Source organism: Sabethes cyaneus, chromosome 2, assembly GCF_943734655.1.
Source record: "Sabethes cyaneus chromosome 2, idSabCyanKW18_F2, whole genome shotgun sequence".
NCBI lineage: Eukaryota > Metazoa > Arthropoda > Insecta > Diptera > Culicidae > Sabethes > Sabethes cyaneus.
The window spans coordinates 203826021-203853512 of record NC_071354.1 but is presented as its reverse complement, the minus strand read 5'-3'; the positions used below and the strand labels follow the sequence as shown (position 1 = coordinate 203853512).

Below are 27492 nucleotides of genomic sequence, written 5' to 3'. Positions count from 1 at the left end.
AAGGGGCAGTGGGTTCATGCCCGCACCGGAAGAAAAAAAAACAAATTTTTAAACGTTTCACTTATTTCGCTGCTTTCATTTCCATTCAAGAAGTTGATGTCAGTTGAGTCAGGTGTTTGTTAGTCGGCGATGAATACCGTGTTGTTGATCCTAGCGGGACTTTCCGCAGTTCTGGCGCAAACTCCAACTACTGAATCCCCGCTGGATCCGATGGAGTTCTCCTACCTGACACTGTGGAAGTACGCCGAAACAGAATGTGGGAAAAAAGGTATTAACGGATCGGAGATCACAAACTCATGGATCGGCGTTCGTTCTTGCCTGCGCAGCAAGCTGGATGTGGTTCAGTTCAATTTGGATTCGTTACGGCTGGATTTGGACACGCAAGAAGCGATCCTGCAAAAGTTAGGCTAAGCTAGAATAGTGGCCGACTCACGGTGAAGACCTGTTTTCTACAATTTTAGGCATTGTCCGAAGTTGAGGAAAGCAACCGATTGTTTCGATCCCTTTATGAAAACCGTCAAAAGATGCGTCCCGGATGAAAACTACGAAATATTTGAAGCTTTGCAGCATTGGGTTGCGGATGTTTTGGAACATATCTGTAAGGACAATGGTGCCCAAATAAGTGAGAATAATATTCTTTTTTTAGTTGCCCGTGTAGTATTCATATAATTTTATGTGCGACTCTATTTTGCCAGAGTATGACAAGGCCAAACACGAAAAGTGTGCCAGAGAGGTTGGAGCGTACATTTTTGAATGTGCTGCGCAAAACATTATCGCCAAACAGTACGAGGACAGAAAATCGTTTAACGAAGAAGATTGCAGGTACGTGGTTTACACGTAGTCGTAAGCCTTATCAGTTTACTTTGGATTAGATGAACTATTTCGTTTCACTATTGACCATGTGGAACGATTGCAGTTTAGCGTCCCTCACCGGGGCTGGACTGCAACATTGAAACTAGTTCAATATTATCATTATTCACCGCATCTCCATCTATCACCACCGTGAAACGTCATCCTCTAAATCAGGTGATGGCATTTTACAATAAACATTGCGAAACTTATTCACTACGAACATACAGAGTAGAGTGAATGAAACGAATGGACTTTCAAATATAACATGAATGAACCACTGCTCTTTTATATCAATCTATAATTGGCACTTGTGATTCACAAATAATTAATGAAAGTGATATGTGTATTTTTGCAACATACTGGATACCCAAAACTAATTTGATATAAATTCTGTATTAATTTTGAATCAATATTTAGATAATTTAATTCTAATCTTGCGTGTTTTCAAGTGGTTATGACGCAATTTTCTTAACATAATTAATTTGTCTCAGTTTTGTCTAAATTATCCATAAATGCTACTCCTCTATAATGTACTAAAATTTATATGCATCCGATCGATTCCGCAAAGAAAGGAACGCAAGTTTTTTGTTGTCAAAAATCTCTCTTATTTATGGGGAAAAACTTGAGCAATCACTCACTTTTGGAGTTCCACTCTATTGATGTTGGCGCAATGAGCCGTGGCCAGGTTACAATGTTGAACAGCCAATTCGTACAGCAAGCTTAAACAGTTTTGAAAAATCTTTTTCAAGCATAATCTATCACACCTCATTTCGTTTAACTGAATCGTACGTCGACCTGAAGTGTGTAAATTGAATTCTCAGAATTTACCAAAGTTTTGTCGTACAGTGAACATTAAATTTTGGTTCGTCGTGGAGCGTCTCTCTCGAAAAGTCCTCTGGTATTCGCCAACCAAAGTTTCCTACAACAGTCTATATAACAGGATGCAGGAGAAAATTTTCTATGCTGAATTCTGGAGAGTAATGCCCCGATAATTGCTGCATTCGAGTTGATGCTTGATGGGCCTTTTGAAAATAGGGCATATAAGCAGAGCCGTAGCGTGATATTATGGAGCCCTTGGCGAAAGCCCATTGGCTATTTGGCACTCCCTCGTTTCTTAAATCAGTGTTCCTTCCAAGTTTATTATTTTTGATAAGATTTTAAACCACCAACCAAATCCTGAACCTGCTCTAAATTCTTAAATTCTTTTAAAACCATTTTGGACCTTAATTTTTTGATCCGATTCTGGATCTGAACTAGATCTTCGAGCTGCATCAGATTCTAGACCAGATTTTGGACCACATGTTTATCAGATTGTGAATCAAATTTAGGTCCGGAACTAAACCACAATATAAACCAAATTTTGGGCCACATTTTTAATCAGATTTAAAACCAGCAATCAGATTTTGGACAACCAGATTCTGGTTTAGGACCACATGTTGGACCTGTATTACATCGTGGACCATATTTTTGATCAAATTTTGTTCCAGATTTGAACTAGATTCTGGCCATATGTTGAACCAGTTTTTGATAAAATTTTCGACCAGATTTTTGATTAGATTTTGGACCTAGATTCTAGAATCAGATTTTAGACCAGATTTATGACCAGTTTTTTTAAGATTTGGACGAGATTTTGATTTATATTTTGGATCAAATTTTTTATCTCATTTTGGACCTCATTTTTGATCAGATTCTGGCCCTGGACCACATTCTAGACCTCAATCAGATCTTGGAGTTGCATCAGATTCTGGACAACATTTTTATTAGATTTAGACCAGATTTTAGATAAGATTTTAGACCAGATTCTGGACCTAGATTAGATTGCGTACATTTTTTAAATCAAATTTTGTTCAAGAATTTGTAACAAACTTTGGAACAGATTTTAACTAGATTCTTGATCAGATTTTGGACTATATTTTTGATCAGAGTTTGACCATATTTTGGACCAAAATATGGACCTGGACCAAATTTTGGACCTCCATCATAATCTGGATCAGATTTTGGACTGCATTTTTATCAAATTTGGCCAGGTTGTGGATATTTTGGACCACATTTTTATTCAATTTTGGATAAAATTTTACGCCAGCTCTTCAAACTGGGCCAATTATAAACGAGATTTTAGATTTTATTTTAGATTTTGGACCTGAAGCAAATTTTGGGCCACATTTTTAATCAGATTTTAAACCAGCAACCAGATTTTGGATCAGGTTATAAACCGGATTCTGGACATGGACCATACTTTTAATCTGGACCCCTTTTTTATCAAATTTTATTCCAGATTTTGGGATAGATTTGGTCTAGATTGCGGACCATGTTTTGGATCACATTTCTTATCAGATTTTGGACCCAGTTTCTAGATCTGGTTCCAGAGCCGCAGCGTGACATTGTGGTGGTCCTGGCGATGGCCCGATTTTATGCACTCTCTTTTCTTAAATCAGTGTTCCTTCGAAGTTTATTATTTTTTAGAATTAGACCCGAAGTACAAGCGAAGTACTGGATCGCTACACTTGAGAGTACCTTACTGAGGTTCAAGCCGTTTTTGGCACCCTCTATAGCTAGCGTCCTTGGCGGGGGCCATTCTGGCAAACTACACGCTACGGCGCTACATATAAGACGTCGGTCCAGTTCGTCAATAGTGCCCTATCAGTTCTCAGTAGAGTTAATTTCTTTTTCTTCAGCATAGAGCCGGGGTGGCTCGTGCTGTTTCAAGCACTCGTCTCCATTCAACTCGGTCTTGGGCCACTCGTCGCCAATTTCCTAGTCGTCTCACAAGTCGCAAATCGTTTTCGACCTGTTCGAGCCATCGTGCACTTTGGGCCCCCTGGTCCTGATGCCGGTGGGGTTGTTGAAGAGGACTATTTTCGTCGCACTGTCGTCCGGCATCCTTACGACGTGTCCGGCCCACCGTAGCCTGCTAACCTTTGCTAGATGTACGATGGAAGTCTCCCCAAACAGTGCCTGTAGCTCGTGATTCATACGCCTCCGCCACTCTCCGCTTTCAGTTTGTACTCCGCCAAATATCGTCCGCAGCACTTTCCGCTCGAACACGGCCCTCCGTGAGCAGCGTCACGGCTTCAAGTCCATAAAGAACTACCGGCCTAATAAGGATTTTGTACATTGTTAGCTTCGTGCGGCGGCGTACGCTTCCTGATCGTAGCATTTTACGAAAGGCAAAGTAGGCCCGATTTCCCGCTTAGATGCGCCGCCGGATCTCCTTACTAGTGTTGTTGTCCGCGGTCACCAGCGATCCCAAATACATCAACTCCTCTACCACTTCTAGTTCGTCGCCGTCAACGGTTACCGCCCATGGGAGACGCGCGCCTCTTCCTTTCATGTATTTGGTCTTCGACGCATTTATTTTTAGCCCAATTCTCCTAGACTCCGCTATCAGTCTGGCGTAGGTTACCTTCGCCGTCGCAAAGTTCCTGGCTATGATATCGAAGTCATCTGCCAAGCCTAGGAGTTGGCTACCCTTGGTAAAAATCGTGCTTCTCGTTTCGATGCCCGCTCGTCGGATCATCCCCTCAAGAGCGATGTTGAACAGCATGCAGAATAAACCGTCATCTTATCTCAACCCTCGCCGCCTCTCGAAGGGTCTCGAGAGTGTCCCAGAGATGCGTACGAAACACATGACCCGATCCAATGTAGCTCTGATCAGTCGCGTCAGTTTGTCTCGATCGACTGTATCGTATGCTGCTTTGAAATCAATAAAAATGTGATGCGTAGACACGTTGTACTCCCGACATTTCTGCAAGATCTGTCGGATAGTAAAAATTTGACGCGTAGTTTCGCGAGCCCCCATGAAACCCTGATAATTCCCTACGAAATTTTGTGCTATCGATGATAACCGGCGTAACAGGATCTGGGAGAGTACCTTGTAGGCGGCGTTTACCAGCGTAATACCGCGATAGTTGCAGCAGTCTAGCCGATCACCCTTTTTGTAGATGGGACAAACCACTCCTTCCATTCATTCCTCCGGTAGCTTTTCCTCCTCCCAAATCCCCGAAATAACCCAGTGTAGAGCCTTTGCTAGCGTGTCTCCACCATGTACCATGTTTATAAAGCTCTGCCGGTAGGCGGTCCTTCCCAGCGGCTTTATTGGTCTTCAGCAGCCCGATTTCTCGTTTGACTTCTTGGAGATCAGGTGCTAGGACATTACTATCTTCCATGGGCGCTCCTAGGTTAATTTCCGTTCCGCCTCCTTCTGCGACTTCGCCATTGAGTTGTTCATCGGGGAACTGCTTCCATCTCTCGACCACCTCGCGTTTGTTTGTGATTAGAGCTGTTGCTTGCTTCACCCGGACCCGGATAACAACAATTCAGGGAATCTTCAACTAGATCGGAAAGCCAACCACCAGAAAGGTAGTAATTCAGTATCGTCGAAGTGAAGTTTTAAAATTTTTGTGATGCCTTACTTGAATCGCTCTCTATCAATTGCTCCAATTATTTATTACTTAGAAGACAGATTCAGTGAATAAAAAAATTTGTCGGATGGCTCTGAGCTTTTACAAGTTTTATATTTTACAATTTATTGTTTCTTTTAATAATATGTAGTTTATTTACATTTCAAATCCAAAATGGACAGCATCAAATCAAATATGTTAAATAATGGTTAATAATAAAAAAAATCTACTTTGCTGTTATATGCTGTTATAATGCTGTTATTATGCTGTTATAATAATTTTTATTCCGCAGGCAATTTGTGCCAATCGAAACTATTTTTTTTTAATTTTTTTAATTTGATCCATGCATCCAAAAACCGTAAACTGCTGTCATCGTTCCACAGGATGTAGCATAGGAACTATTCCAAGTACGTACATATTTCATAGATTTTCTTACACTTTCAGCATGCTGGTCCGGGTGAAGGATTGTTTGGTCAACAAACTAAGCGACTGTTCGGTATTCTCCGTAAGCGCTCAACTGTTTTACGACAATTTCATACATATTACCTCGTGTGTTCGATAGACAACGACTAATAAAAAATCTAAAATATCGTTTTCGATTCTATTATTTTCATCCCCCCGGTTCTTCTAATGAGTTCAGCTAGCGCTAGCCCGGTCCGAAAACCAATCAAACGATGCAGCTTGTGGCATTTTTCGCATAGCATCCATCCTCCACTTGATTCGACAGACAGTGTAAACAACGGGAGTTTCGGAATGAAGTGAACTGAAAGGGTCTTTTTCCTTCATTACTTCCTACGGATTCTTAACTTCAAATCTACGGTATTTGTTTATTTTCTTGTGAGTGTAGCTGCTGCTAGTCAATGATTGAGAGCAAGATGGAGAGGCAAGAATAAATAATTTTAATATACTTCCAACAATGCAGTGGGCTAAATTTAGGTCGGTTTCCATACCCTACGGCTGCCATTGCCGGCGTTCATTTCCAACAGTCTAAGATTTCAATTCGCTTTGATCGTAGTACGAATTGTTACATGCACACAGTATTGGCAAACTTCCAAGAACCGCTGTATTGTCTAATGAATTAGGTTAGGGCGTAAATGCATAGTCTTCGTTTTTGTTTTTTCAAGATGCATATTAATCGGAGCCAGCAGAGTTGACATAGTTTAATTGGAGGAAGCGCCATTACCCGTCCCAGGAGCCGGCGAAGTACCACGCCTTCTAACCATTATTGGTGAGCGTTTAGGAGATTTAACTAAAATAACACCATTTTCACCTTCTGGCGAGGGCGAAGATCCTCCACCAGTAGAAGAATTCCTACGGGAAGCGGATAACCTTACCATTGTGTCCAAGTGGCGAAATCTGCAAGCCAAAACAATTGATTATATGCTTTTACATTTTCTAGTATGAACTAAATTACCTCAGTGGCATATCATTCTTCGGTCCATCCTCGGAATTTGCAAATAAGAAAGCCAAAGGCCAGCTGATCCAAGAAGCCGATCCTGGAGTTCTGTGTCATCGAAAACAACATTAGGAATCAACCGTCTATTTACTCATAAGTCATGACAAAACTCACTTTGGAGAATTCACAGTTACAATCGTACCATCCGTAGAAGGTGATGTAAGTTCATTGGACATTCGTGGAGTTTGAGCCTTGTTAATAGCTGGATTGTAAATCTTCGGATCGCTAACCATGCGAACGAAGAACGATCGTTTCTGAGCCAAAGTATGAGTTTTGCGCCTGTCAACGATCTCGGTCACTTCATCCGCCTGTTCCTTCTCAAGAATTTCAGCAGCAAAGTCGGTAATAACATCCCAAGCGTAATCTAAGAAACAACTTTTTTTTAAACAAATCACACGATCTTAATATAAATATCCTACCAATATCTTCAACGGTTGCGTTCTGAGCCACGGCGCAAAATCTAATCACATATCGCTCGTTGACCGAAGCCGGAACCATATGAATTTTTCCGGAAGCATTAATACTGCTGAGCAGCTTTTCGTTCAGTCGATCCGATCCCTTAAGTCGAAAGCAAACCAATCCCAATTTAACCTCGTTGCACACCTCGAAGCGGCTATCCTTAAGTACAAGTTTTTCGAATCGTTTGGCCAAATCAATGTGATGTCGTATATAGTTTTGCAATCCTGCTATACCGTAGCTTCGAAGTACAAACCACAGTTTTAGCGAGCGGAACCGTCGGCTCAAAGGAACACCCCAGTGACGGTAATCTATGGCGGAATCCGAATATCCATGCTTTAAGTACAGTGGGTCAACCTAACAATGGAAACATTAGAACATTAAATAACAAAAGTAGCCAGATGTCCAAATCAGACCTACCACCAGGGCAGAAGTTAGCCGAATTTTGTCACGAACCCACAAAGTCGAGCAGTCGAAATTAGTCAACAGCCACTTGTTGGGATTGGTATTGAATGAGTCGGCATAGTCGATTCCCTTTAGCAAATATTTCAATTCTGGACAGATGAAGGCATTGCCAGCATAGGCCGCGTCGACATGCAGCCAAACACTGGGAAACCGCTGCAGTGCTTCCCCAATTTCGGCAATATTATCGAACGCACATGATCCCGTGGTTCCCAGTGTTGTCGAAACAAAAAACGGAATCAGCCCTTGCTGTTCGTCCTCTTCCATGGCCTGAAAGGAAAGTAAGCGTTACTTACACTGCACGTGGAAAAGTTCAAATCCCCTAATGCGTAACACTCTATTATTAGATTTCTTTATTACGACATTAAACTGAAAGAAAATCTCCTCCCCTCTTGGCTCGCTGCTCACCGCGCCCACCGGTACCGAATTGGAAGGTGTTCCGGGTCGAAGTCGACTAAGACGCAAACAGCGGCTTACAGTCTGTTTACTGTGCGAGCCCGGAACCATTTCGACCGCTGCTGCTGGCCGGTGGCCGCTAGCCAAGTCCGACGGCCGCGTTGTTTACCTTACTGATATTCTCGAATGTTACCGACCGATATGTACTTATTAGCAGCACTTTCGGATGAAGTAAACAATTTTCGGCGTTACCCGCGTATTGGAGGACATATTCAGCGGTCAAGTTACAAACGAGAAAGTAAAATACGTTTCATGTCAGATGTGAACTTGTAAACCATACGGTTTCTAAACTGTTTAGTGTAAAATATAAAGTTGTACGTAATTCTTTTGCCTAAATATTTCCTCGCGCGCAAAAAAATTAACTTCGAAAACAAATTTCGAAAATGTTTATTAGGTATAAAACATCTGTACCCGCTTTCCCGTTGAAAATGTCAATATTACATACCAAGCACGAACTCGCCTATTTGGAAAACAAAAACAAAATAAAATTGTTTTTAGCAGTTTTATATTTCACGAAGATAATTAATGTGGAAGAGAGGTAAGTATAATTATGCTCTAAAGTGTGATATTCAGAATGCAAAAAGTCCAAATCAATTCGTGTCTTACGTTATCGATGAAAAAGTATTTAAAACTAGCCCAAACCTGGTAGGAACAACTGGCGCAAATCGGTGTCGGTAGGGTGCTTGAAAAAAACAAATTTCGCTGCAAAGTCGTCTGGCAGCGCGACGTGACCGGCTCCCGACTTTCGCGAAAGATCTCTCCAAGTAGAGCCTACAGCTCGTAGTTCATATATGCGCCATTCTCCGCTTCTCATTTGTACTCCGCCAATAATAGTCTGCAATAACTTGCGTTCAAATACGGCAAGTGCACATATGTTTTCCGTAAATAAAGTTACAATCAAGTGCACCTAAATCCTGGAGGATTGCCGGTAGCGTTTCGTCCGTCGCCAGCTCTGTACGGCTGCATATGCTCTTGATGCTCAAAGCGTCTCGGGGATGTAAAAGTAGGCTCAAATTCTAGCTTGAATGCGTCCCTGAATCCCCTTACACGTATAATTGTCGGCGGCGACCAAATATATGAGCTCATCAACCACTTCCAGTTTATTGGCTTCAGTAGTGGCAAACGTTGTTTTTTCTAGGGTCTTCCTACCATGTACAGCCCGGACTCGATTATTCGGGTGATCACTTTTATTTTCAACCCGGATTGATACTATTATCTGCATTATTCGCTGATAAAAATATACAGGAAAGAAATTTTATACCTTTAGGGAGGTATTTGTCATGCTAGAATCATTATCTAACGTTGAAACTATGACTTTTTTGGGTAAAATTATTTAAAAAAAATGTTCTTTTTTTCACCCGGATAATCGAGTCTAAAAACCCGGATAATCGAGTCCCCGGATAATTGAATCCACGGTTAATCGAATCCCCGGATAATCGAGTCCGAATTGTATTTGATTTTCACGTATTGATTTGTAACCTAGTCCTCCTAGCCAGACCAGACTGGCCCCCGCCATGGGCGCTAGCTATAGGGGGTGCCAAAAACGGTCTATACCTCAGTAAGGCACTCTCGTGTGTTGCAAAGTACTGGATTTCGGGAGTTATACGAATCGTGTATGACAGTCTAGTTCTAAAATGTGATCCAAAACATGGTCCACAATCTAGTCCAAACTTGGAATCAAATTTGATAAAAAATGTGGTCTACGATATAGTCCATATCGTATTCAAAATATGGTCGAAGTCCAGAATCCGGTATAAAATCTGATCCAAAATTTGATTGCTGGTTTAAAATCTGATTAAAAATGTGGCCCAACATTTGCTTCAGGTCCAAAATCTAATCGAAAATGTGGTCCAGAATGTGGTTCACAATCTGATCCAAAATATAATCAAAAATTTGGTCCAAAATATCAAAAACCTGGTCCAAATTTGTCTCGCTTAGTGGGTTTCGAGGTACGATGCTTAACAAACCAGTCACCATATGTTCGAATCACGGCTAGGCGGTGCTGGAAGATAGAGTCAGTAGGATTGTTGCACTAGCCCCTAAACTGTCCTAAACTCTAATAGCCGGCTGTGAAGTCTGTCGATAAAGAAGGGTCAAGTCTTAGAAAGACGTTTAAGCACAAGGCTTTGCTATGCTTTGGTCCAAATTTGATAAAAATGCGGTACAAAATACATTTGGTTCAGGTCTAGAATTGAGTCCAAAATATGATCAACATCTAATCAAAAATGTAGTGCAAAATCTGGTCCAGAATCTAATTCTGTTCCTAAGTTTGCTACAAATTCTGGAACAAAATTTAATAAAAAATGTGCGCAATCTAGTCAAGGTCCAGAATCTGGTTTAAAATCTGATCAAAAATATGGCCCGAAATCTGATTTGAATTTGATTCAAAATCTGGTCCATAATCTGATAAAAATGTGGTCTTAAATCGGAGCAAGGACCTCAATCTGGTCCAATATCTTATACAAATTCTGGATCAAATTTGATAAAAATGTGGTCCATAATGTGGTCTAGAATCTGGTGCAACTCCAAGAGCTGCTTCAGGTCTAGACTGTGGTCCAGTTCCAGAATCTGATCATAAATAAGGTCCAAAATGATATCGAAAATGTGGTCCAAAATAGTATCCAAAATCTGGTCCAAATCTAAAAAATGGCCCTAAATCTGGTGCAAACCCTGATGTAGGTCTAGAATATGGGACCAAATTCTAATCCAAAATCTGGTCAAGATCTGATCAAAAACAAATGGTTCAAAATTTGGCCAGAATCTAGTCTGAAATTGGACAAAAATTTGATCATAAATAAGGTCCGCCCTATTGAGAAATACTGGGCAATCATGAAGAGGAGACTCATGACAAAGGAAAAAGTTGTCAAAGACATCAATCAGATGAAGACCAGGTGGAATAAGATAGCCAAAACGATGGACGCAATTGTTGAAATACACGCAATTGTTTTTGTTCCAATACTATCTGAAGCAAGCTTTAGAATCTGATGCAGCTCAAAAATGAGGTCTAAAATGTGATAAAAAATATGGTCTAAATCTGATAAACATGTGGTCTCAAACCTGGTCCAGAGTCTGATGCAAGTGCAGAATGTGGTCCAGACCAGGGTAAGAAATCTGGTCAAAAATATGGCCAAAAATGTGGTTCAGAACTTGGTCCAGAATCTACTCCAAGTCTGCTCCAAAATTTGATCTTAAATGTGATCCACCATATAATCCGAGTCCAAAATATGGTCCAGGTTCAGGGTCTGGTTCAAAATCTGATCCAAAGTCTGGTGGCAAGTTTAAAATCTTATTAAAAATGTGGTTCAAAATCTGATAAACATGTGATCCAGAATCTGGCCTAGGCCCAAAATCTGGGGTTGGTCCAAAATGTACTCCAATATCTGGTCCAGAATATAGTCCAAATCTGTTCCAAAATTTAGAACAAAATCTGAAAAATGTGGTCCAAAACTTATTGCAGGTTCTGGTTGGTGGTTTAAAACCTTACCAAAAGTAATAAACTTGGAAGGAACACTGATTTAAGAAACGAGGGAGTGCCAAATCGGGTCTTCGCCAAGCGTGCTACAATATCACGCTACTGCTCTGCTCCTAGCTTCCGATTTTAGTCTGGCGTACATGGTCTCCGCCATCCTAAGGTTTCTAGTAATAATATCAACGTCGTCTGCGAAAACTATAGGTTGGCTAAATTTGGTTCTCAATTCGTTGAACGCTCGCCGGGTCACACTCTCAATAGCGATGTTGAATAACATACAGGACAGTTCATCCCTTTGCGGCAACCCTGTGCGCAATTTGTAGGGCCTCAAGAGTGTTCCCGAAACACGTACGTAGCACATCACTCGCGCCAGGATAGCTTTGATCAGCCGCGTTAGTTTGTCAGGAAAACCGTTCCGGTACATTATCTGCCAAAGCTGTTCGCACTCGACTGTACCGTATGCTGCCTGAAATTCACGCAGACATGTCGCGCGTGCACTTTGTACCCCCGTCATTTGTGAAGGATTTGTTGGCGAGTGAAAATTTGATCCGTAGCAGCACGGTCCCTCATAAAGCTCGCCTGATACTGTCCTACGAATTCTCTGGCTATTGAGGATAGACAGCGTAACAAAATCTGGGAGAGCACCTTGTAGGTGGTATTGATCAGCGTAATGCCGCGATAATTACAGCAATCGACCCGATCGCCCTTTTTATAGATGGAATAAATCACCACACCTTCCATCCGCTCTTCCGCTGGTTTCACCTTCTCCCAAATCCTGAAAATTAGTTAATGAAGTGTCGTTGTCATTGGTTCCTTACCATTTTTATAGAGTTGTACCGGAAGTCGATCCTTTCTATTAGTCTCTATTACACTGCAGCTGTCCGATTTCTCGCCGAATCTCTTCGAGATCAAGAGCCGGGATGCTATAATCGCATTCCCTTGCTACGTTGTTCTGGTGCAGATTCTCTGCCTCCGGAAGGTTCATCAATAAAATTTATTCTCGTCTCGATGATACGCAAACACTCTAAATTCTTTGCGTCCTTAAATATCTTTTTTGGTGATCTAGTCAGTTAGTTATTCCAAAAAATTGAGTATCATCGATTCTATAAAGATTTATTTTAATCATAGTTTTGAAATTTATTTTTGAAGGCTTTACCGGAATTGAATTTATCGATACCGAAAAACCGGTTGTCGCAATATCTCTCGGTATAAGTAGACGCCACTGATCTTAAAGCTTCCTTCGACCGCATCATCATTCATCGGACACTCCTTGTCAGAATTTTACGACTAGGTGTCCTGCAAGAGTTCGTCGCATGACTCGATTTTTGGCGATAAAGTCTTACAAGTGAATATCCCTCTTCACAAATAAATCCGTGGTGCCGCAAGGTAGTAATTTGGGAACATTTTCATTAATTTTATTCTTCAACGACGCTATGCTTGTTTTTGTAATTACCTGTCGACTGAAATATGTTGGTGATTTTAAAGTCTACTGGACGATTCGCTGTATCGAGGGTTGTTATCGTTTTCAGATTCTTTTACACACATTTGTAAACTGGTGCAAATCGAACAGTTCGATTATCAGCATCACTGAATAGGAAGTTGTGTCATTCCACTGAATAAAATCGCCCATCATATTCCACTGTCATTTCTGAATATAAACACCTCACAGGGAGCTCAGTAGTCATCCTCGCTGCTGACAATCGGCTTTCACCGCATAGAGTTTGACCGCAATGAACCGATTTTTGCATCGTGCAACAGAATGTTTAACTGTATTAAAAGGTATATCGACTTTAGTTCAGATCTAAATAAATCTGAGATCATTTAAAAATGGGGCACTTTCGAAGATGTGCATTTTCAACCATTCTTTCAATTGAAGCACATTCTAAGAATAAAATAGAAGTAATGGCATTTCATTAAAAACACTAAAATCATTTATCGTTATTTCTAAGAAATTCGCTTCTCCTTCAGTCACAGTCTTGGCCATTCAAATTTGTGTTTCATTTGTGTAGGAGCCCTCCCTCTTAGTGTGGGGAGGGGTCTCTAACCATCATAAGAACCTTCCCTGGCCCCAAAAATCTTTACATGTAAATTTTCACGCCGATTGGTTCAGTAGTTTTCGATTCTATAAGGAACATCCCGACAGACAGACAGACAGAAATCCATTTTTATAGGTATAGATGCGTCCTAGAGCGACAAACAGTCTTTAGTGAAAATGTGTATTTTAGCATACTGAATAACTTTGTATAACACTCGAAAGCAGTAAAAAAATCGTGTGCAAAGTTATTGAGCATAATTGATTTTTAGGCGCTCCTTTTTAAATTTTAACACTTCATTATATTTCGCAACCGGTAAGAGATAGATAGTTAATGTGTTCAGCAAAGTAGCTTATTTTAGTATGTTCTGAACGTTTTGAAGAAAATTTTTTTTTTAAGTTATTTAAAAAAACAAAAGTTCATATCACCTTAATAGGTGAGTTCACGGTCACCCTAATAGTGCGAAAAGATTCGCTCTATTTTATTATTAAACTTCTCCGAAGACACCACTCTTGAAAAATTACGCATTTTTTTAACAATTGCTAATGTCCGCTTTTTCTTTAAAAAAAATTTCACCACTGTGCGTGTGATCACTTGAGATGGAATGATTCCTGTACCTACTAATTGCTATATTATAGCAATAATAAGGGTGAAATATAATTCCACGTAAATCGAAAAACGTTGACTTTCACTCACCTTGATCAGCGTATCTGCCCTCAGCGAACACCGTTCGTCCGGTTCCAGAATCCGCAGCTTAACGAAGCTGATCATGGCAGCTTTCTCCACACAGCTGTGCGCCTCCTTCGAGCAGTAGGCCATGAGCTTGGACAGTAGATGGCCTTCCTCGACGAAGGGATGCTGCTGCTTGAGATACTTAATGGCCTGTGCCCGGGCTGCTAGTAGGGTCACCAGCACGCATTCCGATGCCGAGGTCTGTGGGAGATAGATGATGGACATGCTGGGCGCTAAATGAATTACCCTCGCAATTACGGCGTAACCGCGAGTGAATTACCGTACCTGAATTACGCCGCCACCCATGCTGCCCGGTTTTAGTGCTAGAAACTGATCCGGAAGGCCAATCGCCTTGCCTGTGTGGTAGAAAATGTAAACCGTTGTTAATTGTTTCTTCTTTTCTTTTCAGGAAATTGTCGCCGAGCCGGCTAAAGCTCTGAACTGCAGCGCAGTAGTATATTTACGGACAGCAGTCAGCAAGTGAGTTAATAATAATTTTATAGATGCTAATTGGATCTGCTATAAAGTAGAAGAGGTGATGATAAATAAATTAAAAAGTAATTTGAAGCGACGCCGTTCCAAATAACCGGTCAAAATTTACGCTCCCGTTTTCTATAAAGCAAATCATGATCGCTGATCGCTTGGTAACTTTTTAAAAAGCAATAAATCATCTGTAAGCAACATGTGTTGGGAAGTTTATTTTAGCGCAGTTTCTAAGCTTATTTATAATAACAACACAGGGTTTATTTTTATTCGCATTTGTGGTTCTTACACGAATTAAACCAACCATGTGAATTGTGGTATGCGTGTACGGTTGTGGGAAAAGGGAGGTGACGGGAGAGGGTGAACAACGTCATCCATTCATTAAATAATCACACATATACCGTTTTGATTCAAACTTCGAACACTTAAGCCATGCTAAAACTTTCTTCAAAGTAAAATGTTCGAAAGGAGCTTTATTCTACCCCCATGAATGGTTCAATAGCATGACAATTTATTTATTTTCATGGGAAAATTTTAAAAATGAGGATAAAATGTTATTTTATAATGAAAAACACTAAAAAATTGCTGTTCGGTTTTGATTCAAACTTCGAACACTTTCATGGTCGACTTTCAAAGCTCGAACATTTCAGTCTCAGACATCGAATTATCGTATTACTTTGAAAAGTATTAATGTTTTTAGTGTCATTCAACTTAAATAAGTGAAATTACATCCTTTTTCTAAACACTGTCCTTTTAAATCCACCTAACAGTGTGATTTAAATTTTTCACACAATAATTAGTTTCAATCCTTATTTCTGAAGTCAATTGCTAATATTTACGAACTCCATGAACCACATCTAAAGGAAGTTTACTTTCTACAGCTTTATCAATGCTGACAATTAATTTTCCCGAAGGAAAACCCGGAAAAACCGGATATTATTCGTGGGTGTTCGAAGTTTGAATCACACCTCAAAACGTGATTCAAACTTCGAACACTTTTTATTTATCTAATATCTTTGAAATAATGCATGAAATATTGTATTTTAACTATGCTTTAGTACATATATATCTTGCACTTACCTAATAATCGTGCAGTGGGAAGGTAAATGTTCTAAAATTGGTAAAATAATGCAAACGAAAAAAAACAGCTACTTTTGCACGAAACGCTAAGAGTATGCGAACGAAGTTAACATCTGAGTTCTCACTTTTTTCCAACGCCTCCTGATTTCTTACAAAGAGTCCTACAGTTCAATGTCATACCTCACCGGATAGAGGACATTCTAACGAACACGGTGGTGTACAATAAACATAATATTTTATAATATTAGCGATACTAACGAGCATTTTATTCTGAAGTGTTCGAAGTTTGAGACTGTTCTAAGTTTGAATCAGAACGGTACTACGCCTTTTTCATTGCTTATTAAGTTTTCCAATGTTTTCAATTTCAGAAAATTTTAAAAAATTGCGATTTAAAAATATTACCTCATAGCTCTCAATGAGAATTTTGAAAGTTATGAACAACAGTGATATCTCCGGCTAATATTTAGAAATACTCTGTCATTGAGTCCAAAACTAAGCGTACATGAATTTAGGATAATTTGCACGTTTACACATTTGAATCGACCCGCTTTGGTGTTTTGGTTTGACTTTTGTTTTCGTAAAACCGCCCCAGGAACACATGCATATTTTTAATCAATCAAGTATTTTAAACGCTTCCAAACAACGTTAATTACTACTCACCCAGCCAATCTAGCACGATCGTCTCCAGCTCGGTACAGGCGGGACTGGCCGCCCAGGAGAAGCCAATACACCCGATGCCGTCGCTCAGCATATCACCGAGGATGGAGGGAAACGAATTGCCCGACGGAAAGTACGCGTGAAACCGCGGATGCTGCCAGTGTGTGACGCCGGGCATGATTTTACTTTCGACGTCCTGCATGATTTTTTCCCACGGTTCCGGATTCTCGGGTGCCTCGTCGGGCAGCAGGTGCCGCAGGTAGCCCGGTTCCACGCTGGGTGTCACTCGACGCTGCTCTAGCGTTTCTAAATAATTGCAGATGTACTCGACCATTTCCGTGCCGCGCCGACGGAATTCCCGGCTGTCCATTTTCGGTAATCGGTTGTTGTGCTACCACCGATGCCTATATTTGGCTGCGGCCGCAACGAAAGGATGAACAGAATAGGAGAATAGGTGTAAATACTTGTGAATAGACAGCCCGGCGAGGAAAATAGTGCTGTGATTCAGTCCTCGTGGAACGTTATTTGGAGATAGTACACGTAGAAATGTTAAAAATAGAAGGGGGATGGTTTTAATTACTTTTCCGTCAGTACACCGATAAACTCATCGCGTTCTAGATTACAAAGGAGATCCGGTATTCGCTTGAATTGTGTGGTCTCGATGGAGTAATTACTATCTGCGGCTGTGGCACTTCTGCGTAGGGTATGGAATGCGTTTTTAATAGCGCAATGTGATTCATACGCTCGGGTTTCATGGTTTTCATTACTTCGCCAGAAGGCGAATGTTTACTATACTATAATGTGAAAGAAGAACAGTAGAGAATTTACAGAGCAAGCCTGTCTGTTCTTTGAAGTTTCAGTCATCCGGGCTTAGTAATGCGGCACGCGCCTACACTGAACTGAAAACCAATGGAGACGCTTTATGTTTGATGCGAGTTATTCCGCATTTCTACTGTTTCATAAATCAAACTTTCTCAATAGCTTCATCTTGAAACATCACAATATATTTCAGTACACTTCTTATGTCTGCTTGTTATGCTGGAAAACTGCCTCGGTCTAGAGCCTTTGGCGAGCGATGATAAATCAGTTTTTGCTTCAGTTGCATCCAAATAAGTTGTCATTTTCCTACATTTTTAATACATGATTCATGACTTTTCACTAGAGGCTATAAATTCCTCCACAGCATATAAACGACCCGACGAAATTTAATAAAATTAATTCAGTTGCTTTCTAATCTAATATTTTATGCAGTAGACGTTCTTTCATAGCTAAAAAAGAATGAATTGTGATGATATAGAGTTTAAGCGATAAAGCAAACTGCTGAGATTCGATGTTGTCGTACTTAGATCTGTTATTCATGTTCGAGGTTGACATTGAGAATTATCATTTGCATTTATACGGTAGTGAATATGATTTTCAGCAACAGTGTCTTGCACTGAAAACTTATACCTAGGTATATTAAAACAAGCATACTGTGCACGCTTCGTCTCTCATATTTCTCTATGATTTATACAATTCAGTACATTCACGATTCATGAGAAAAGATAAGATAATACAACATATAGCATTACCCTAGCATGTGTTGCAACGCATCTAACTGTAGGCGAGTTGAAGATACCCAACCTAAAAAGGCTTCAGCATAACAGTGCTGCTCATTGCTCAGCTGTTTCCTGAAGTCCGTAATGCCACTTTCTTTCGTACTGGAGATGTGTATCTGCCAATTTTGTTTGGAAGACATAATTGCTCCTAGAATCATTGAAAATACGTCAAGTTACGATAATGGATATCCACTGATATTTTGCAAACTGGCAATGAATCAAAATCCAGTGACGATTAAAGACGACAAAAACGACTTGTAAATCGAAGATGCGTTTGATTAAAGTAACAATGAAATGCATTACGCATCTTTACGCAATTAAGACTTGTTGAATTTATCGAGCACCATGGAATTCTTTGTTAAAGCAATTTTTGAAATAAAGCTTAAACTAAACGATAGAAATACCTATCACAAAAGATGTTTAGGAAAAGCACTAAATCTGTATGTTAATTTAGATTAATCGCTTTCTTCACTATGGGACTGCATTGGTTCTTCACTGCTGGCTGACGATTTTGTAATTTAGGTTTCGTTTATCAATGCCAGAAGAAAAGGCCTGTCGTTCGTTTATATTGCTCTCCTGCTTGGGCTGTAGATCGGTCACACGTTTTATTTTTTAATCATAGTCATTCATTCAACACGACTTGATTCCATAGTTTTGCAGAACCAAGTTATTTTATAGACTAAGTGAGATAGAGGGAAACGAGTCACTAAATTATGATCGCTAACGACTACGAAATAAGGAATACATAAATGGGAGGGGGAGGGATCAGTGCCTCTTTGTTAGAATAGAAAACAAGGCACTGAGTATAGGGCCCTATTCTCACAGTCACCTCACCTCACTTCACTTCTTTCACGCGCAATCTTCTCACAGTCACGCTCACCTCACCTAACAACCCCCATTTGATTTGTACAGTGACCCAGGTGAGCGCAGTCACCTAGATGACTCGGAGAATTGCAAATTGTGCTCTCACCTAAAAAATTTAGGTGAGGTGACTGAGAATAGGGCCCATGATAGCAATAAATGAAATCCTACTTGCTTGGTGCTTTCGTCAAGTATATGTAGCATGACTGAGCATATAGAAACACTCACTGTACTCAAAAGCGCGTACATGCCAATTTCCACTTTTTTGGTATACAAAAATATAAAACCACTTTCGCCTTGCCATAAACCCCGTGTCGCCAATAATAATCCCATTTCATACCAAAGTAATAATAATTGTAATGTCGTAATAGTAGTAGCTCTCACCTCCTTAACTACTTCACTGAGATAGAGCGGGACTAATAGCATAATAAAACTTTTCCCAATGATTGCAGAATTACTACTATTGCTGAGTAATTTGGCTTCTCTAAAAAATATAACTCGAGAATGAAAGAAATATAAACTGATGACCAGTTGAAACACCTTACTAAAGTTTGTTCTGATATTCATGACCAGGCTTGGCATACACTTTTTGCTTTGATTTAGCTCTTTTGATTACTGCTCCTCAGCCAAGCAGAATTTGAAAAAGTGGTGTATGGGGCATTTGTAGAGCTAGTAATTATCTATAATATTGCTGAAGAAAGTGAAGTTTTATCTTTAGTATTTACGGCGCTGTAGCGCAGCAATGCTATTGGTAGCAAAAGGAGCGCTCTTTTTGCTGCCAAGAAGGTAGCAGCTTTATAGCGCAATAAATACAAAATGCACAGCAATGCTCACTTCAGCAATATTCTAGATAATAACAAATTCTACAAACGCCCCATACATCACTTTTTCAAATTTTGCTTGGCTGAGATGCAGTAATCAAAAGAGCAAAATCGAAGCGAAAAGTGTATGCCAAGCCTGTTCATGACGTTATTTACAATGAATAATAACAAACCCAAATAGGTAGCACACATTGTTACAATTGAAGTTACATTAACAACTATCCACTGAGTTTCAACTAGGGACAAGTCAGTTATCTAGAAACTTTTAATTTGTAACCACAATTTACTTTCTCCCTTTGCTTTAATTACCAGTCGAAATCGTTGTTGAAAAGCGTTACAGCTGGCACGCACGATTTCCTCAGGCATTTCATCCCTAAAACAATGATTCACTTGAAAGTATCCACAGTTAATCCTTTAGTGCTCCACAGTTTGAATAGCATATAATCCTTTGCATAGGAGTCGAGACGGTTCAAATCAGGGGAATAGGCGGCCCACTCTTTCGAAGAAATAAAATCCGGAAAATTGTCCTTACACCAAGCCTGTGTAGCTTTCGCCTGGTGAGACGGTGCAGAATCTTGTTGGAAGCAGTATGGTGCATTCTTGTAGTGTTTTTTGGCGATGGGAAGCAAATGGTTCTTTAAAACATTTACGGTGTGACAAAAAAATTTTTTTTTATATACTTTACAAGCGACCTAGTGTACGTTGTTAGTCGCACCTAGTACATCATGAAAAGACATTTTACATCCTTCTAACACCCCCAAAATTTCAAGTTATTGCAAAAAAGCGTTTTTTGGCTAGGTGTCCACTTACTATCATGAATAACTCAACCATTTTCCAAGCAATTTTTAGCTTTTTATACATTTTTGGAAAGCTTATAGAACAAGCTTTCTGGATATATACACATTCACGATAGTTCTACAAAAGTTAGACGAGATTTTTTCAATTCATTATGAAATTTAACTAAAAAAATTAAATTTTTCTCACTTTAATTTTCTTCAACGTTCTCGAGCGATCGCTGGTGAAGTAGAGGGCACCGCTGGAACCCACAATGTTTTCCAGCAGTCATTGTCGAAGTAGGGGCGCCACCGGTTTTCTTGATCTCCTACAGTGGCCGTTGTCATCCATCCAGCGGTCGTTCATATGCTACGAATCGCTGCCGGGACTCTCAAAGTCCTTTTGCGGTCGGTCGATGCTGTTGGAAGCACCAAAGAGACTCTCGTCGTTCTTGACCAGATGTCGTTGAAGTAGGGGTTGCCTCTGAAACTCTCGACCCCCTCCAGCGAACGTCATTGAAGCAGGTTGTTCCGCCGAGACTCTTAACGTCCTCCAGCAACTGTTCTTATGCTACGAAGCGCTGCTGGGACTCTCAAAGTATCTTACTGTCGGTCGGTTGCAGTTGGGATGGGGACCATCACTAGTACTCTCGCGGGTCGTTGATAATAAGGGAATGTCGCCGGGGCCCTTAGCGTCATACATCGGTCGTTTTAGAATCAGCGGGTTCTGTTGAGACTCTCGTTGTCATCCAGCGATCGTTGTAGAAGCAAGAAATGCCGCCGGGACCCACGTCGGCTTCCAGCGGTCGATATCGAAGCATATGTTATATGAGACTCGGCCCTAGGACCCTCGGATCAAAAGGCGGATGTTCAGGATACTGTATATACTTTCTAATATCGCCCGATCAATCTTACAACTAGGTATCCAGATGTAAATCATGTGCAAGATGCTCAGTTGTTAGATTAAGAGGGTGAGATATGAAAAGCAAAAATTTCTAGAACTGTTAAAATTGGTCTCAAATTCGCAAACCTTGACCGATTTGGCTGTAATTTTGACCAAAGTCTTAGGACTAAATAACGGGTGACAACTAAAATTTTGGAATTTTTTTCTCGAGCTGTAAAAAAAGATAAAGATGCATGAAGAAGATCTGATCTACCTAAATTAAAGATAAATTATCCATTGTTGAAAAAATATTAGTGTGAAAAATTTGAAAACGGTCCGTAATCAGCTGTTCGGCGAAGCTTTCGTTTGACGTCGAAACAGGAGCGTTGTACGGCCGTCATGTCAACTTTGCGAATGTATCTCTTGATTCTACCCATCAACTTTTTGCAATTCGTGGTTCTCCAGTTATTTTTATACACCAAGGAACTCAAAACCCCGAAGAAATCGTCAATTGGGCGCACTGAGACAGATATTTCGGGTTGTGGTTTTTGAGTAAAAATGGGACCAAATGGGTGGGTATTAAGGAACGATTGTGTTTTTTTTGGCGTAATGCGATGATGCTCTATCCGGCCAAAACACGTATTGTCCATCTGCATGATGTTTTTGTAGAAACGGGATCAAAATTTTCGTCTGGTGGATCTTAATTGATAGCCAAGCCAAGAGAGCTTGTTGTTGAAGAAACGAGACAGAGAACGATGTCCTTCTGCGTCCATAATTTTGGCTGGTCTTCCACTACCTTGCTTGCATTCGCAGTTGTTGGGCATCTTAGGATATGGTAAACAGTCGACGCCGCAACATATTCGCTTTTTAAATGTTGTTCCGTATACTTTTTGCCGAGATTTCTGTGACAGTTCATAGAAGTGTACAACGCGCTCCCGAAATGCTTCTTGTTTCAACGTCATTTTAAGCGAAACAAGGCAAGCATAAACAAAACTAAAAATAATGACAAAAAGAGGAGAGAGAGAGAGAGTACTCTCATTTCTTTCTGAGCTCGTTTGTTGTTGAGTATAGGGGCCTCAAAAAATTCCAAAATTTTAGTTGTCACCCGTTTTTTCCTGTATGGACTCATCACTGCGGCCAGTATCGTTGATCTATTGTGATATCGCCCGGGTGTTTGCTGTATAACATGCACTGCATTTTTCTGCTATAATCGCTATTGAATGAGCGATATGATTATTAAATTTGATGTGTGCTTGTGTGTAGTGGGTTTACCCTTCCTTCAATGCTAGATCTACTTTACCCACCTTGCTCCTCAGTGCCAGTACAGTCTCCAATTACAGCAATCCCTGGCGAGGCTTGTCCAGTACATTTTAATTATAAGAGTGATTTTTTATACTGTCAAGAGTGCTTTTATGGGGGTCATAAATCAGCATGAAGGAAAGAGAATAAACCCATGCTAAAGTCACTTGATCCTAGTAAGATTCGAACCCATGACCACTCGCTTGTCAAAGCAGACTCGGTAACCCTGCGGCTACGGAGCCCCCTCCCCTCCCGGAGTCACCCGTTACAAAACAAGTGGTGTTGAGCTGAGGAATGTGGGTCATTTTTAAGGACACTTTAAGGACCCCTAAAGTAAGAAAATTTTTATTTTTTAGTAAAATTCTATATTTAATTGAAAAAATCTCGTCTAGCTTTTGTAGAACCATAATGAATGTGTATAAATCCAGAAAGCTTGTCCTATAAGCTTGCCAAAAATATATAAAATACTTAAAATTATTTGGAAAATGATTCATTATTCATATGCGTATAATTTTTATGTGTTGTACTTCTGAGCGGATTGTGTTTATATGTGGCACATGATAATCATATGGATTTTCATATAGAAATTTACTATTAGTTATGTGCAGATTATTTTGAGTGTACGAACTAACAAAGCAGATGCCTGTTTAACTGGAGATGCTCTTCAAGAGCGCATGAAAAGCATTCAACAGCGTTTGGTATAAAGATTTAATTGGAAAATTGCGCAAATTTTGCTTTTCCAATTTACATTGTAGATTTTTTTTTACAAAATTATCTGTAAGATTGAACTTTACAGGTTGTCTATCAAAGTTTTAAATCTGAAGGCTTACCTGTAGATGCAGGGGTGCCTCATGGGTTGATACTGATCCCAATCATGTATAGGGGAACTGTGGGTAAAACCGACAACTTAACCATTTACACAGAAATTCCATATTTGTATGTCAATTATACGGTGTTACACGGAAAAAATAGTTCTCAAATTACCTAGTGTACGTTGTTAGTCACACCTAGTACATCATAAAAACACATTTTAAATCTTCCTAACGCCCCCAAAATTTCAAGTTATTGCAAAAAAACGGTTTTTGGCTTGGTGTCCACATACTATCATGAATAACTCAATCATTTTCCAAGCAATTTTCAGTTATTTATACATTTTTGGAAAGCTTGTAGGACAAGCTTCCTGGATATATACACATTCACGATGGTTCCACAAAAGTTAGACGAGATTTTTTCAATTAAATATAAAATTTCACTAACAAAATGAAATTTTTCTCGCTTTAGGGTCCTTAAAGTGACCTTAGAAATGACCCAAATTTCTCAGCCCAACACCACTTGTTTTGTATTCGATCCTAAGCCTTTGGTCAAAATTTTTACCCAATAGGTCAACATTTGCGAATTTGAGACCATTTTTAAGAGTTGTAGAATTTTTTGCTTTTCATATATCACCCGCCTAATCCTATAACTGAGCATCTTGCATGCGATTTCTATCTAGATACCTAGTTGTAAGATTGAGTGAACGATATTAGCAAGTATATTCAGTATCCTGAAAATCCGCCTTTTGATCCGAGGGTCCTAGGGCCGAGTCTCATATACCGTTCTGATTCAAACTTCGAACACTTAAGCCATGCTGAAACTTTTTTCAAAGTAAAATGTTCGAAAACATCTTTATTCTACCCCCATGAATGGTTCAATAGCATGACAATTTATTTATTTTCATGGGACAATTTAAAAACTGAGGATATAATGTTATTTTATAATGAAAAACACTAAAAAACTGCTGTTCGGTTTTGATTCAAACTTCGAACACTTTCATGGTCGACATTCAAAGCTCGAATATTTCAGTCTCAGTCATCGAATACATGTATTAATTTGAAAAGTATTAATGTTTTTAGTGTCATTCAACTTAAATTACTGAAATTACATCCTTTTTCTAAACACTGTCCTTTTAAATCCACCTAACAGTGTGATTTAAATTTTTCACACAATAATTAGTTGCAATCCATATTTCTGAGGTCAATTGCTAATATTCTCGAACTCCATGAACCACATCTAAAGGAAGTTGACTTTCTACAGCTTTATCAATGCAGACAATTGATTTTCCCGAAGGAAAATCCGGAAAAACCGGATATTATCAGTGGGTGTTCGAAGTTTGAATCACACCTCAAAACGTGATTCAAACTTCGAACACTGTTTATTTATCTAATATCTTTGAAATAATGCATGAAATATTGTATTTTAACTATGCTTTAGTACATATATATCTTGCACTTACCTAATAATCGCGCAGTGGGAAGGTAAATGTTCTAAAATTGGTAAAATAATGCAACCGAAAAAACAGCTACTTTTGCACGAAACGCTAAGAGTATGCGAACGAAGTTAAAATCTGAGTTCTCACTTTTTTCCAGCGCCTGCTGATTTCTTACAAGGAGTCCTACAGTTCAATGTCATACCTCACCCGATAGAGGACATTCTAACGAACACGATGGTGTACAATAAGCATAATATTTTATTATATTAGCGATACTAACGAGCCTTTTATTCTGAAGTGTTCGAAGTTTGAGACTGTTCTAAGTTTGAATCAGAACGGTACCATCTACTTCGACATCGACCGCTGGAAGCCGACGTGGGTCCCGACGGCAACTCTTGCTTTGACAACGATCGCTGGATAACAACGAGAGTCTCGACGCAATCCGCTGATTCGAAAACGCACGCTGCATGACGCTAAGGGCCCCGGCGGCACTCCCTTCTTTATCAACGACCCGCGAGAGTACCGGTGACGGTCCCCATCCCAACTGTAACGACCGACAGTAAGAGACTTTGAGAGTCCCAGCAGCGCTCCGTAGCATAAGATCAGTAGCTGGAGGACAATGAGAGTCTCGGCGGAACAACCTGCTTCAATGACGTCCGCTGGAAGAGGTCGAGACGTCGAGAGTCTCAGAGGCGATCCCTACTTCAACGACGTCTGGTTAAGAACGGCGAGAGTCTCTTTGGTGCTCCCAACAGCATCGACCGACCGCAAAAAAACTTTGAGAGTCCCGGCAGCGCTTCGTAGCTTATGAACGACCGCTGGTTGGATGACAACGAGAGTCCCAGCGCCTCCCCTACTTTGACAACGACCACTGTAGGAGATCAAGAAAACCGGTGGCGCCCCTGCTTCGACAATGACTGCTGGAGAACATTGCGAGTTCCACCGGCGCCCTCTACTTCATCAGCCATCGCTCGAGAACGTTGAGGATCGTGGTGGCGCCCTAGATTTTACAAAGAGTGCTCAAGAACACTGAGAGTCCCGGGTGCAAGGACCGGCTGTTAAAGGACTTTGAGAGCCCTAGCTGCGCCTCTTAGCAGATAAACGGCTTATGGAGGACGCCGAGAGTCCTCCTTGTGCAGAACTTGTACCAAAATTTGCAAAAATAATGGAATAATTCGAGTTTCCACCACTACTGGTACTACCACCACTAATTGTGCGTCTACCCTAGTTGAAGTATTTAGTTGAAAAATGCAAAAGTTCGCAACGAGCTTGAAGCAACATTAGAGCGATTCAAAATGTTGAATTCTTAACCCTGTGTTCAAAAAATTATTCCAAAAATATTACTCAAAGCTGTAATATATACATCCATCTATCTGTGGTTTGCAATTGAAATAAGCCTTTAAATGAAACCTGCTTTGTCATAAACCTAATGCCTGTTATTATAACGGAAATTCGATAGCCAAGTGGTTTTCAATTCCCAATGACAGCGCAGAAAATCCCACAAGCAAAAGGCCGCGTGCATCCGATTATCCAAGATACGATGGTCAAAACTTCAAACAGAACATCATATGGAAACCATATCATCATGATTTTCAGTTTTAAACAAATCATACGTAAGACCATCACGAACTTTCCCAGCGGAGGGCAGCAAAAAAATTATGTTCAAGAGATTTAAACGTGATGCCATAAAATTGCCGAACTGAATTGTTCCGCCAACGCGACGTGCGAAAACTATCATTCTGTAGCTATCTTGTAACCGTATAGTTAATTACTCTTGACGAGCAACGAGTAACGAGCAACCAATTCATCCAGATGATTGAGAGCCAGTGATAAAATAAAATTAAATAAAAGTGAAATTATTCAAATTAATTGAAAGTTCAAGAATGGTTTACAAGTTGACGGCTTGTTGATAGCTTGTTCTTTAATAAAAAAAACTGCTTTTGACAGTGCAGACGAACTGAAAATTCGCTGAGGGGAATCGTGGGCTTTTAAAAGGCTTACAGCTTTCTGAACCAAAAAAATGTTTATCTTTTTTGATAAACTTGTCAACCATTTGCTTCCCTGAAATGTTTATGGTTACCTCAAACAAGATCAGCAATAAAATTATACTCTAGTACAGACTGCTTGAATAGCATTTCCAAATATAGTCAAAGATCTGTGAAAATCAGTATTCGTATGGAAAAATCCAGTCCCGCCATATCTACGTTTTAAACTATTGTTTTGTTGTTGTTCTTATTGTTCACAAATCTTGATCTATAAAAGATTTTCAGAGTTAAAAAGAATTATATAATACCATCATGATATCCTACTTATCTAGTACTCTTGCTTGTTCAGTTACAATTGTTTCAATGTAGCAATTAGTCACACGCAACATGTAAGGAATCCTTATAACCGTTGAATTGACGGAAGTTCGATGTTTGCACTGGCTAGTGCAAATACTTGCACTAATTTATGGTCAAATTACTTTATGACC

General features: G+C 39.9%; 3 protein-coding genes across 3 annotated transcripts in view; 2 read left to right on the top strand and 1 right to left on the bottom strand.

Moving 5' to 3' along the window:
- Positions 1-27492, top strand: part of LOC128738873 (serum response factor homolog B) — a 75707-nt gene that overhangs the window by 29615 nt on the left and 18600 nt on the right. Inside the window, exon 2 of the mRNA XM_053834327.1 lies at positions 14726-14796. The gene's annotated coding sequence lies outside the window, so the exon portion shown is untranslated. The remainder of the gene's footprint in view (positions 1-14725; positions 14797-27492) is intronic.
- On the top strand, positions 130-5814 carry LOC128736560 (uncharacterized). The gene is made up of 4 exons (XM_053831046.1): positions 130-401; positions 462-622; positions 696-822; positions 5697-5814. The coding sequence occupies exons 1-4, from the start codon at positions 130-132 to the stop codon at positions 5812-5814; spliced, it is 678 nt and encodes a 225-aa protein (XP_053687021.1).
- Positions 6413-16906, bottom strand: LOC128736559 (aromatic-L-amino-acid decarboxylase). Its single transcript, XM_053831044.1, has 8 exons — positions 16540-16906; positions 14602-14672; positions 14281-14517; positions 7585-7896; positions 7128-7521; positions 6823-7072; positions 6667-6756; positions 6413-6608 (listed from the first exon to the last, which is right to left on the bottom strand). The coding sequence occupies exons 1-8, from the start codon at positions 16904-16906 to the stop codon at positions 6413-6415; spliced, it is 1917 nt and encodes a 638-aa protein (XP_053687019.1).

What these genes read in the sequence shown, in the direction of transcription:
- LOC128736560 (XM_053831046.1), top strand. Translation starts at nt 130, where the DNA reads ATGAATACCGTGTTGTTGATCCTAGCGGGACTTTCCGCAGTTCTGGCG. An exon ending in GGACAATGGTGCCCAAATAA is followed by an intron (nt 623 to 695) that starts GTGAGAATAATA and finishes CTATTTTGCCAG; the next exon opens with AGTATGACAAGGCCAAACAC. An exon ending in TTTAACGAAGAAGATTGCAG is followed by an intron (nt 823 to 5,696) that starts GTACGTGGTTTA and finishes TTACACTTTCAG; the next exon opens with CATGCTGGTCCGGGTGAAGG.
- LOC128736559 (XM_053831044.1), bottom strand. Translation starts at nt 16,906, where the DNA reads ATGGACAGCCGGGAATTCCGTCGGCGCGGCACGGAAATGGTCGAGTAC. An exon ending in TGGGTGGCGGCGTAATTCAG is followed by an intron (nt 14,518 to 14,601) that starts GTACGGTAATTC and finishes TATCTCCCACAG; the next exon opens with ACCTCGGCATCGGAATGCGT. An exon ending in GGCTAACTTCTGCCCTGGTG is followed by an intron (nt 7,522 to 7,584) that starts GTAGGTCTGATT and finishes TTCCATTGTTAG; the next exon opens with GTTGACCCACTGTACTTAAA.